The sequence below is a fragment of the Marmota marmota genome, unplaced genomic scaffold (assembly GCF_001458135.2).
Source record: "Marmota marmota marmota unplaced genomic scaffold, marMar, whole genome shotgun sequence".
Lineage (NCBI taxonomy): Eukaryota > Metazoa > Chordata > Mammalia > Rodentia > Sciuridae > Marmota > Marmota marmota.
The window spans coordinates 32,757,959-32,771,677 of NW_026000108.1; the positions used below are offsets into that span (position 1 = coordinate 32,757,959).

The 13,719-nt window shown below is 33.2% G+C and overlaps 1 protein-coding gene and 1 non-coding gene across 2 annotated transcripts in view; both read left to right on the plus strand.

Annotated features, from left to right (window-relative positions):
* Window positions 1–13,719, plus strand: part of Slc30a9 (solute carrier family 30 member 9) — an 85,240-nt gene that overhangs the window by 17,747 nt on the left and 53,774 nt on the right. The window contains 4 exon segments of the mRNA XM_015481752.2: window positions 2,885–2,944; window positions 5,295–5,394; window positions 7,101–7,193; window positions 7,891–7,973. Coding sequence (XP_015337238.1) covers window positions 2,885–2,944; window positions 5,295–5,394; window positions 7,101–7,193; window positions 7,891–7,973 — 336 coding nt within the window.
* LOC125611019 lies at window positions 12,434–12,572 on the plus strand. The gene has a single exon (XR_007341130.1). It is a non-coding gene; the product is annotated as a U11 spliceosomal RNA (small nuclear RNA).

A 13,719-nucleotide genomic window follows, 5' to 3' on the forward strand; every position in this document is an offset into this window, starting at 1 on the left:
TTTTTTTTTTTTTTTTTTGGTACTGAGGATTGAACTCAAAGGCACTTAACCACTAAGTCCCATCCCCAGTCCCATCCCCTTTTTAAAAAAATATTTTATTTTTTTAGCTATAGGTGGGCACAATATCTTTATTTTATGTTTATGTGGTGCAGAGGATCAAACCCAGTGCCCCATGCTAGGCGAGCACTCTACCACTGAACCACAACCCCAGCACCCTCCCCCTCACCCTTTTTTATATTCTGTTTAGAGAGCAGTTCTTGCTGAGTTGCTTAGGGCCTCACTAAGTGGCTGAGGCTAGCTTTGAACTTGCGATCCTGCTGCCTTAACACTGGGCAGTAAAACACTGGGATTACAGGCATGTGCTATTTGATCTCATTCTTCTCACATCTCCATTTGTCCTGTGTATTTCTGCCATCCTGATTCTTGTGTTTCAGTCCCTTGATTTAAAAAGGGGGGAAGGGGGTGCTGGTACTATAGCTCAGTGGTAGAGCCCCTGCCTTGCACACTTGAGGCACTGAATTTGATCCTCAGAATCATGTAAAAATAAATAAATAAAGACATTGTGTCCATCTACAACTAAAATTATTTTTTTAAAAAGGCAGAGAACATAGCTTTGCATATTTATGTGCATGTCAGACTATTTAGTTTTGTCTGTTTTCAACTTGGTTGTGATAACTTATTTATTGTATGATTTTTTCATTAAGTTTTGTTGCTAAGATTTATCCTAACTATTGGTGTATGTGTATGGTTTATTGATTTTCATGGAGATGGTTATAACGTGCACTGTTCAGGTCCATAGTGTGATTTAAATGAGTTGGTATTTGTAAAGTGCTTAGATAGTGTTTGGTACATAGTAAGGGCCTAAAGAAAGATAACTATATCATGTTTATTATTTTTCACTGCTATATGAGGTGATATATGAATATAACATGATTTGTTTGTGTATTCTCTTATGGATGAGCATTTGGGCTGTTTAACACAGAAAAGAATACTTCTCTGAACATTCACATACCTCTTGTGCCCTTGTGCAAGGGTTTCTTGAAGCCAGATATATTGACCTAGAAGAATTGCTGTATTATAACTAATGCTTGTGTTCAATCATATTAGATAATGCCAACTTGTTTTTAGTAAATATTTTTTAATTGTAGTGGACACAATACCTTTATTTTTATGTGGTGCTGAGGATCAAACCTAGGGCCTTGCACGTGTTAGGTGAGCGCTCTACCGCTGAGTCACAACCCTAGCCCCAACTTTTTTTTTTTAAACCAAGGTAATTGTGCCTATAAATTTATCAGCAATGGGTTCTGTTTCCTCCTACCTTTACTGACATTAGGTAGTATCATTGTGTTACTTAGGTTTTCATTGCTGTGTGACCAGAATACCTCACCAGAACACCTTAGAGGAGGAAAATTTATCATGGGCTCATGGTTTCAGAGGTTCAGTCTATGGTCAGTCAGCTCCTTTGTTGTGGGTCCAAGCTGAGGAAGAACATCAAGGCAAAAGGGTTTGGTGGAGGAAAGTTGTCAGTTTATCGCAGCCAGGAAGCAGAGAGAGAAGGTGAGTATCCAGGAGGACAGGTTATAATCCCTAAGGGCACACCCCTAGACATGTACTTTTTTCAACCATGCCCTATCCACCTATAGTTACCACCCAATATAGTAGTCCTTTCAAATTACTAATTCATCAGATGGATTAGTCCATTGGTTAGGTTATAGCTCTTATAATCTAATTATTTCACCTCTTGCATTAACAGCAGCAACTCATCTCTAAACCCTAATGGTCATGTTTTTACTTTTCCTAATCTGTGGTTGTAAAATGGCATTCTGTGGTTTCATTTGGATTCTATTAATAATGAAACACTCAGGTTTTAATAAATTTTCTAGTTATTTGTATTTCCTTTTCTGTGCAAGTTTATTCACATTTTTTTCTAGTGTGCTGTCTTTTTCTTATTGATCTGGGTAAGTCTAAACATTCTTTATTCTAGGGGCTGGAGTTGTGGCTCAGTGGTAAGAGCACTTGCCTAGCATATGTGAGGCCTTGGGTTTGATTCTTAGCATTACATATAAATAAATGATTAAAATAAAGGTTCATCAACATCTAAAAAAATATTTTTTTAAAAAAACTCATTCTTTATTCTAATCCTTGTCAGTACTATTTGTTGGAAATATCTTCTTCCAGTTTGAGATTTTTTTCTTTCTTTTTTTCTTATTTTTAATGGAATCCTTTGATGAATAGATTTCTGAATTTTAATTAGCAGTATGTGTCCATTTATGATAAAAAATATTCTCTGTTGTCACCATGAGGCTATTAATGCACTAATATTTAAGTAATTAATTGACCTGGAATTTCCTTTTGTCTATGGTGGGATTCCAGTTCATTTAAAAGAAAATTCATTCATAAAAATGAGTGATGGAAGATTAAACAGTTGTCTCAAAACTTTATTAGTCATCTTTTCTACATTGAATAATGTCTCTAGAACTGTTTTAAGTGGAAAGACTCTGTATTTTTGTTTCTTATTTTATAGAAATGCATGTAAACTTTTACCATTGAATACAGTGTTATATGTTTGTTTTTCGCTTGAAAGAAATTTCTTTTGTCCTTATCTTCTAATAGGGTTTGATATTTGTATGATACTGAATTTTATTAAGTGCTTTTTCTTTAGTTTGTGAAATGATTTTATAGTTTTTCTTCTTTGTTAATGAGGGGAATAGATAGCTTTTTAATGTTTAACTACTTTTTATATCTTAGAATAAATCTAACACAGTCTAAGATATTTTTTTATCTTTTTTATATATTGCTAGATTCATTGGGCTAATATTAATTATGCTTATAGGTTTGTGTATGAAAGTACCTTTAATGTAAACTTGTTTAATAAACTTTACAGCAGAAAATATTGGCGCAGAACTCAAAGCCCCACTTAAGCAAGAACCTCTCCAAGTAAGAGGTAAATATATTTTATTCTATATTTTTATTTTATTGATGATTTGAATTAAATATATAACATTAACTTATGGAGATTTTTATAGTTATATTATTTTAAGAGCAATACTTCTATTTTGCTTTTATTTAAATAGATTGACCGTAAGAATTTATTCTATTTAAAAACTTATTTTCTACAGAAGTTAATTATTTTGCATGTTGGCCAACATCTTCAGCTACATCTTTTTCAAATCCTGGTAGAGTTTGGCCATTCTTGTATGTCTTTTCTAGTAATAATTGAGTTCTGAGGAATTTGTTTGCAGCTCCGTTATGTGAAACAGACTGTTGGTTCCCATCTCCAAAGCAGCTGTTTTGTGGAGGTATCTCTTTGTGATTAGGAGCACTATGGTTTTGGTGTCAAACAAAACTTGGTTCCGTTTGTAACTCTTGAGTTTATTAGTTATTTGACTTTGGGAAGTTTGACTTATCTGAGCCTTAGTTTTCCCTCCTATAAGATGGCAATAAAAAATGAGACCTCTAAGCCGGGTATGGTGGTGCACACCTGTAATCCCAGAAGCTTGGCAGGCTGAGGCAGGAAGATTGAGAGTTCAGAGCCAGCCTCAATAAAAGCAAGGTGCTAAACAACTCAGTGAGACCCTGTCTCTAAATAAAATACAAAATAGGGCTGGAGATGTAGCTCAGAGGTCAAATGCCTGAGTTCAGTACCCTGTACCAAAGAGAGAGAGAGAGATCGATCTAGCTAGGCACAGTGGTGCTTGCCTATAATCCTAGCAACTTGAGTGGCTGAGGCAGATTTGAAGCCACTCTCTGCAACTCACTGAGACCCTGGCTTAAAATAGAAACAAAAGAAGGCTAGGAATGTAGTTCAGTTGGTAAAATGAGCCTGGGTTTAATCCCCAGTATCAGAAAAATAAATAAATAAATAAACAAACAAATAAATAAGAGAACTCTTTTTTAGGGTAACTTGGGAAAATGAATAATCGGTATCAAAATAGCAGTATCCCAATGGGATGATGTTTCCCTTTTCTCCTCCCTCATAATAACATCCTTCATGGTATGGTATCAAGATTCCCATTAACAGTAATTTGGGCCATGATAAACAACAGGAATTTCTAGATATTTTGAAGGAATTTAGAAAAACAATTAAAAAAAAAAACAACGAATCTTCTAAACTGAGATGTGATTTTGAGTTTTAGGGTTATTAGAGCAAAGCAGCTTAGACACCTGGAACTTAGGCAAAAAGAAATCTAAATTTCCTTATATACTTTTCTCAGGTAAGGTTCTGGGTTTTTGTTTGTTTGTTTTTAAAAATATTCTTATTTTTAAATTTAATTTTAGTAGTTAATGGATTATTACAGGAGTGTTTTTGCCCACTGAAGTGATTGATAATTTTAGGTTTGATTGTGTTCTTTCAATTTGGAAGTGGAACAGAAAACTAGGAATCACTAGATAAGAGCATAGAATATGAAGTAAATAGGTGACAATTTGAAATGGAGCTTATGAGGAGTTTTTGTTGTATTGTTCTGGCTTTTTTAGATGTTTGCTTAAGTTATTTATTTTTGTCGAATGTCTAATAAAAGTCTTGCTTTCTAAGAACTTGCTAACTTAGAAGAATGTGTATTTTTAACTCACCAACCATACATAATTAATGCCAGATTGGTATCTTGTTATCGATGTCTCTGGCCATTTTTTTACTTTTTATGGCAGTTTTAATACTTGACAATAGGAAATTTACCATAAGTTTTAATTGATAAAATTGTTCCTTAGTTTACTTCAGTTTTCACAGTTTACAGTATGTGAAATAGTCCAGTGTCTTTAAACATTTTTGACTGCAAGTCAAACTACTCCTTAACCTAGAAGACAGATTTTTATACATAACTGAATCAAACTTCACAAAAGTACTTATTCTTAAATATATTAAATATATTTAATTTTACATTTACATTCTATTTTGACTTTATAAAATGCTGGTTTGTCCCACAGTTTGAAAACACTGAACTAGACTATAATTTTTTCAATTGAAACTTTATTTTTAGTTAGACCCTAAATAACTTAATTGTTTCCATGTTTTAGACAGTTCAGTTTCACAGCTACAAGGTATTCATTAGACAAAAAGGTGGGCATTTGAACATAAATTACAAATGAACTATGGAGATAAAAACTGGATGGCTCCAAGTGCAATTCTATCCTATTCTGCACTTGGATAATTTTTTTGTCTGATGCCATTTGGTGCATCAGGAAAATGATAACTTCCTATGGAATTTATTAGTGAGGCCCCTTAAGAATCAACATGTATTCTTCAAATATGACTTTCAATGTGCATACTTACATATTTTTCTATGTTTTTGATTTAGTCAAAGCAGTCCTTAAAAAAAGGGAATATGGATCAAAATACACTCAGAATAATTTCATCACTGGAGTCAGAGCAATGAATGAGTTCTGCCTTAAGCCCAGGTACAATATTTTTTTTTTTTAAATGTAGTATTGCGCCCTATCTAAACAATCTGGCCATATTTTTCTTATAGTGTGTTACCTGCTACTATCCATATGTGGAAAATTTCTCCTTGGTTCGTCCTAAATTGAAAAAAATATTTTTGTTTCAAAAATGTTAAAGTTATTAGCACCAGGAATTGTTATGCACACCTGTAATCCCAGCGACTCAGAAGGCTGCGGCAGGAGTATTGCGAGTTTAAAGCTAGACTTAGCAACTTAGTGAGGCCCTAAGCAACTTAGCAAGACCTGTCTCAAAATAAAAAATAAAAAGGGCTTGGATATGGTTCAGTGGTTAAGTACCACTGGGCACAATCTCTATTGCCAAAAACAACAACAAAAATTAAAATTATTAACTTACTAAACTGAATTCTGCCCTAGCATGAGCAAATTCAGACTTTCTCAGCTTCTTAAATTCACAAAGGCAAGTTTTTCAGAACCTCTGTATCACCAAAGAATCTATTGTTATGGTTTGTTGAAATTGTATTTGTCACAGATTTCAAAAATTCTCCCTCCTTTGTGGGCTAACTGGAGAAACAAGATGATATATCCCTTTTCCATCCCCTGTGGTATAGTATCAAGAAATAAGTATTCCTATAATACATTTCATAACTTTCATAATCATTAATATAACTGATTATAACATTGATGTAAAACTATATTTTTTCACATAGAATATTTCATTTGGTTCTCACAGAAATTTTGTGAATTAATTGAATCAGGTATTGCTATCACACATTCTAGACTAAGCTTATTTAGTGAATCAGTAACAGAGAGTGAGTTAGAATGTATATTTTTTCAATGCCTGGCCCAAATATTTTTACTAACATGTTGTGGTTATTCATTTGTTTTAAATCTAGATTTAATTTCTAGAACTTAATGACGTTCTCTAGTCACCAATTTTTATTTGTAGGTCTTTCCATTGCTATTACAAAATTTCCTTAGGAAGACCAGTGATTAAACATAAAATACTTAACAGTGACTTGATGAATATGTAAATTTCATCAAATAAATTTGTACTTTTGTAAATTTTTAATTTAAATTCTTACAGGATGATACTCTAAGCCATATTCTTTTCACTTTTAACTTTTTTTTCATACATTAAAGATTAGCAGTGGTGTGCCCATAAACAAAAAAATACAAACACCTACAAGGGAAATGAGTTTCTACACATTATGCTCTGATGTCTGTACTGATCATCAAGAATAATTCTTTTTTTTTTCCTTTTCACTGTCTAAAGACCATTTTTGTATATACGAATGCCACCTTTAAACCTGTCTTCAAAAGATGTCTCCTCATCTTTTAAGATGAGGAGAAGTATAGTTGCTTTTATCTGCTCTTAGTAATCCTTTTCTCCCTCCATTTATTTATTTATTTTAATTAGAGCTTTATGGTTATATATAGTAGTTGGGTTCATGCAGAAAAACTCATACATACATAGAAATCAGCTTCAGTTCATTATCTCCCCTTTTCTGTCCTGCCTTCCCCCCTGCCTCCCTTTCTCCTTCCTCTACTAGACTTTCTTTGATTGGTTCTTTATGTGATCTTATTATTTCCTCCCCCTTTCCTTTATTTCACTCTAGCATCCGCATATGAGAGAACACATAGTAATCCTTTTAATCTATAAACAATATGCACTTTAAATAAATTCAACATGTTCCTTTCTTCAGTGATCTAGAACAGCTCCGAAAAATCAGACAACGAAGTCCCCATGAAGATACTGAGTCCTTTACTGTGTACTTGAGATCAGATGTGGAGGCAAAGTAAGATCATGTGTCTTTTTTTTTTTTAAGTATTTATTTTTTAGTTATAGTTGGACACAATACCTTTATTTTATTTATTTATTTTTATGTGGTGCTAAGGATCGAACCCAGGGCCTTGCACATGCTAAGTGAGTGCTCTACTGCTGAGCCACAATCCTAGCCCAAGATCATGTCTTTTTTTTTTTTTTTTGAGAAATTTTATTTTATTTATTTTTATTGGTTGTTCAAAACATTACAAAGCTCTTGATATATCATATTTCATACATTAGATTCAAGTGGGTTATGAACTCCCATTTTTACCCCAAATACAGATTGCAGAATCACACTGGTTACACATCCACAAGATCATATGTCTTTTAGAATAAAAATGAAGCCAAATTTGGGATTAATAAAAACACATTTCAGATAAATTCAGGATTTTTTAAATGACATATTTTGGAATAGAATTTTATATTTCCTAAATTTTTACTAGTACGTACTAGTTACCTAAATATATGACAGAATTTATAAGAAAATTTGTTGTTGAGGTTACTCTTATTGTTTAGATTTAATTAGAAAAGTTCCTAAAGTGTGTATTTTTCCAAAAAGACCTTATGCATTGTTGAAAGATTCTCATATTGTTTATTTAGATTTAAATATAATTACAATAAAGCCCTTAAAATAGTTAATTGGTGATGACAATGTTTTTATGTAACAGATCCTTGGAAGTTTGGGGAAGCCCTGAAGCTCTTGCCAGAGAGAAGAAACTGCGTAAGGAAGCAGAAATCGAATACAGAGAACGTAAGTATATTCAACTTAAAGCTAAGTTAATTAAAAAGTAATTTGGGGGGCTGAGGTTGTAACTCAGTGTTAGAGTGCTTGCCTAGCACATGTGAGGCACTGAGTTCAATCCTCATCACACAGAAAAATAAATGAATAAAATAAAGGAATTGTGTCCCTCTATAATGAAAAATATATATTTTTTAAAAAAGTAATTTGTTGGTAAGAATCATGTTTGTGATAACTCTACACTCTTTAGTGCTGGTATATCCTGTGTCTTTGGCTTTATTGGTTCCAGCAATCACCTGTTTTCATTTTGGGTTTTAATTTATGAAAAACTGGATCTATTTTTTTTTTCTTGATAGCTTTTTAAAGATGATGAGAGGAAGAGAAGCCACAGTTTGTGGTTTTCGTAAGTTAAAGGACTGTTAAAACTTATTTGATTTAAAGATTATACTTGTGATAGAAGTAACAGAATAGAAGATACCTGCTTTCTTACAGAAAGGTCTATTAACTACCACGTTAATTAATTCATTCAGTAGATATTTGTTAAACACCCACAAGAAGCTGTGCTTGGTGCTTGAGATACAGATACAGATAAGACTCTGAGGTTACTTAACAATGTAGTAGTTTAGTAACAAAATAACTTTAGAGTTTAGATTTAGGATAAGGTAAAATATGTCTTAGAGAATTGATTAATTTACATAAATATGTATTATTAATGATAAAAGGGACACAAGTATGATTAAAAATGAATAAAGAAACAAAAAGAATAAGATGACTCCTTTCATTTTCTATAATATTCTTTTATTTTCCTGCCTGGAGATGACTGGTGTATATCTATTTACATTGCATTTTTAAATTAATATATACTTATGCTTGTGCATTTTATTCTTTATAGATGTCAGTGTAATAACTATTTTTCTATATTTAGAAATATATATTATTTATCTTTAAAAAGCTGAGTGGGATTCATGTTTTACAATTTTTTTTTTTAACTTTATAAAGAAGGCATTGATGGCCAGGTATGGTGCTGCATGTCTGTAATCACAGTGGCAGCTTTTATTTTTTAATATTTTTTTAGTTGTAGATGGACACAATACCTTTATTTATTTATTTTTATGCGGTATTGAGGATCAAACCTAGTGCCCTAACCCAGTGCCTCATACATGCTAGGCAAGCGCTGTCCCACTAAGCCACGGCTCCAGCTCCGTCCTAACTTATCAAGATCCTATCTTAAAATAAAAAGGGGGGTGTGGAGGATGCTGGGGACATGGCTCAGTGGTTAAGCATCCCTAGCTAAGTTCAATCCCTGGTACCAAAAAGAAAAAAAGAATATGAATACATTGGTGAATTATTGAATGTCATCTGACTTTTTCCATTTTTTTTTCTTTTTCTTTTTTGTGGTGCTGGGAATTGAACCCAGTGTCTCGCACATGCTAGGCAAGAGTACTACCACTTGAGCTATATCCCTAGCCCATCTATCTCCCCCAACTTCCACTTTCTTTTTTTACACATGAGACTATTGTGAATATTTATATAGAACTGTTAATAACAGAATTTTTAGGGTCAAATTTTATATGGAAATTTTAAAATTTGATCCTGAAGAATTATTCTTGAGTTTACATCACACTCATAGAATATTAGGGTGCCTATTGTACCCTTGTCAATGCTATGTACTAACAGTATTTTAACTTTTTGTGCATTGATTGGTAGCAGATGACACTTGTTTAATTTTGAATTTCTCTGGTTACTATTGAGGTTGATTATCTTTTAATCTGTTTACATTTTCTTTTCACTTATCTATTAGATTGTGTGTCTTTTAAAAATCTTTTTATCGAGCTTTGGTGGCTTTTAACACAGTTATAAATGTTCTAAATATGAAATATTCTGACTTCAAAATTTGTTTTGCCTTTTCCTTTTTAGTGGGGAAATTTCAAATATATTCAGAAGTACAGAGGAAAGTATAGTGATCCTTCAAGTATTAATAACCTAGCTTTACAGTTATCAACACATGGCCAACTTGGTTTCTCTCTTATGAGCCCTCATCTTACTGGATTACTTTCAAATCAGTTCCAGAAACTGTATCTTTTCATCTGTAAATATTTCAGTATATAACTCTAAAGGTCAGGGTGTTTGTTTTAGTCACTTTGTGTGATGGCAATGGTTGAACTGTTTTACAAAGTTTACCCACTGCTTGCTAACCTATCATTCTTAATAATCCTCTCAGTTGGCCCTTGGTTGAAGTTCCAAGGTACTCTCATAGCTTTAATTCTGTCAAAGAAAGTGAGTGACCTTCTGCGCTGATTTCTTTTCTTGTCAAAATTGAAAACATTTGTGTATTTTTTTAGCCGGTCCAGTTGGGAGGAATAAGGAATATATGTGAGGTACTTGTGGACTGGAATATGTAGTAGTCATTTATCTACATATTGAATGTAGATTTTCTTGCAAAATCCAAGTCCTTTAAGTCATTGGTTTGGCATTTTAAAAAGTATCAAAGGAATAAGTAAATCCTAGTATCTAAGAGCTTTGGTGTTTCAGAAGAAGCAAACAGTTGTTGACTACCATAAGTATGCTGCACCTAACAGTCACAGAAGTAAAACACTTAATTTCAGTGGAAGAAATACATATTGGGGTCAGATAGCACCAGAAATTTTGATATACTCTTCAGTTATTGGGATTTTTTAAATAGGTACTATTGATACTGGTGGGGTGTCTAGTAGGGGATCCAGGTTCTTGGCATCCTGGACAAAGAATTGAGCAAGTCTGCAGAAGTAACAGGCAGAGCATGTATTTTGTGAAAGTGAAAGTTAATATTCATTAGAGTGAGTGGAGTGGGCTCAGCCGAAGAGACTGGCTCAAGACCCCAATATTTGGGCAAGCCTTGTCTTATATCCTGAGCTGTGCTTCTATGTCCTTTCCATACAGACCTGGTTGAAGTACTTGTCCCATTTATTCCCTTTGGTTACTTTATTTTCACCTAATTAGAATACAGAACCTGTTGCAGGAATTGCCATTGGCAGTAAACCCTTACTGGCAGGGAGTTGTTGTGGTAATGGGATGTATCTTAAACAGGGTCATGATGACTCATTGGGTCTTATACTCCAGCCAGCATTTTTTCTTATACCCCCATCTCCACCATCTTGACATCCCATAACTCCTACCTTAATACTGAGCTAACATGGGATATGATCAAATGTTGTTTGATGTGGGAACCGCATCAATAATTGTTTAAAAAACAAGGCAAATAAATTATTTTGAGTGGATTCCTTGTCTCTTGATAAGTTGACAGATGTTACAGATGGTTACAGGTGCTGCTTAGTCTTTGTTATTATCTTTGTTATTTAAGAAGTCAATACTAAGTGCATCTGAAGAATTATCTTTATGAATGATTTTTATGGAACTATAGACATTACTATTTTTAAAGATGTTAAAATACCAATTCTGTAAACCTGAAGTAGAATGTGCCAAGATGTGTATAGCTGATGTTGATAAAAGCCTGTGTGGAGCAAGAAAAGCCTTAGTTGAACCAATTTACATTTATCACTAGGTTTGCATAAAGTATTTGTCATTAGTATGTACTTTGCAGAAAATACCTAAATCTTTCATTTGTTATTAGGCCAGCAGTATCAACTGTGAATTTCATTCACTCTTGTGATCTTAGCTATTGTCACTCTTCTGTGAATTTTTCATCATATTAGCTCATTATTCTGATTTACCCCTACCCTTGGCATTTCAGTGGTTTGTCAGATTAACCTCAAGTTTTTGATCTTGGGATTAAATATTCAAGATTGAAATTTTTCTAAATAAGAAAGCCCACCCAAAAGAAAATAAAAGAAAGCCCACGGGGCTGGGGTTGTAACTCAGCGGTAGAGTGAGACCCTGGGTTCGATCCTCAGCACCACATAAAAATAAATAAGTGAAATAAAGGTATTGTTTCCAACTACAACTAAAAAATAAATATTAAAAAAAAGAAAAAGAAAAAAGAAAGCCCACCCATTCATCACTATTACCAATCACTGAAAAACTTTGAAAATTAGTCTTGCGACAGTCTTGAGATTTCTTAATGCATTCATTGTAAATGCATTAAGGTAAAACAATTCTTAAATATGAAACTTATTTGTTAGTAAAGTCATTTCACAACTGATTCATTATTTAAATTATATGTAATGTTAAGCTGCTTTATGGACTTCTATACTATTTAAAGCTAAACAAAAGAAATGTGTAGTGGTTAAAATTTCCAAGCCCAACCTATAGTTCCAGAAATGTTTTTCAGTTTTTATTTGTTGCAAGTGCAAAGGAGATTTCCATATTTCAGAATCCACTGAACTGTGCATTTGAAGAGCTTCCACATAACCTTTAATTGGAAGTGATTGAACTGCTGTATAATGACATGCTAAAAGGCAAATATCAAAGAATTTAATAAAATTCTATAAGTGCTTTCAAAGCAGTGAATATGCTCATTTAAAACCATATGCTTTAAAAAAGGGTTCTGTCATGATTGGAACATGTAGGGCAACTCTCTTCATTATGCAAAATCCACATCAAGAGATTTTGGAAGCATAATAGTTTGGTAGGTGAGCAGCTGGTGATTATTGATTAAAAAAATTTTATGCTTATGGATTGATAGTAGTATTTTTTCATGTATGAAATCTCAGATCATTATTACACATGAACATTTGCAACCAATTTGGGTGATAAAGAACCGATAAGGAGAACTAACTTTCTTTTTCCTTTTTGGTGCTGTGGATCAAAAAGCATGCTCTGTGCTTTGTGCATGGTAAGCATGTGCTTTACCACTGAGCTATGTATATAGCTCTATATACATTAACTTTTTAAATCTCAGTTAAGTAAAATGTTATCTCACTCCCATCCCATCTCATTAGTAGACCTTGTATTACCAAAAAAAAATTGTACTCACATATATTTATTTTAAATTTTTGTCAAAAAGTTAGTGGAGGGGCTGGGGTTGTGGCTTAGTGGTAGAGCACTTGCCTGCCACGTGTGAGGCACTGGGTTCATTTCCTGGCATCACATAAAAATAAGCAAAATAAAATAAAGGTTAAAAAAATCAAACATTTATTTTTAAAAATTAGTGGAAATTTATTTTTATTTTTCTGTAATTATCTTTATAGTGTCCTTTACATTGTCTCTTTTTTATATAACTTTGTTTGTTTGTTTGTTTGTTTTTATGTGGTGCTGAGGATCAAACCCAGGGCCTCACCTATACTAGGCAAGCACTCAACCACTGAACTATAACCCCAGCGCCTTACATTGCCTCTTGGCCTCCAGAGCACAAAATATTTGCTATACACCCCTTTATAGAAAAAAGTTTACCTACTCTATTTAAATAGTTTCATTAGAATTCTAGCCCACTTTGTTTTTGTGCTTTTGAAGGAGTAACTTGACAAGAGGATAAAATTGGAAGGTCCAAAGAATATTTAGGAGGATTTTACTACATTTCTGCATAGAATTGAGGCTTCAAAAATGACAATATTTCCTTCCCCAGATGAGCTGGCAGAATTTCTAAGTGGAAATTATGAAATAATTCATACGATTAGTAGCATCAGAAAAAAAAAGGGACATCTCTAGCAATTGGAGAAATGCAAATTAAAACTGCACTGAAATTCCATCTTGATAATTCAATTATCAAGAAGACAAATAACAATAAATGTTGGTGAGGATGTGGGGGGAAAGGTTCACTCATACGTTGCTGGTGGGATTGTAAATTGGTGCATCCACTCTGGAAAGCAGTATGGAGAGTCCT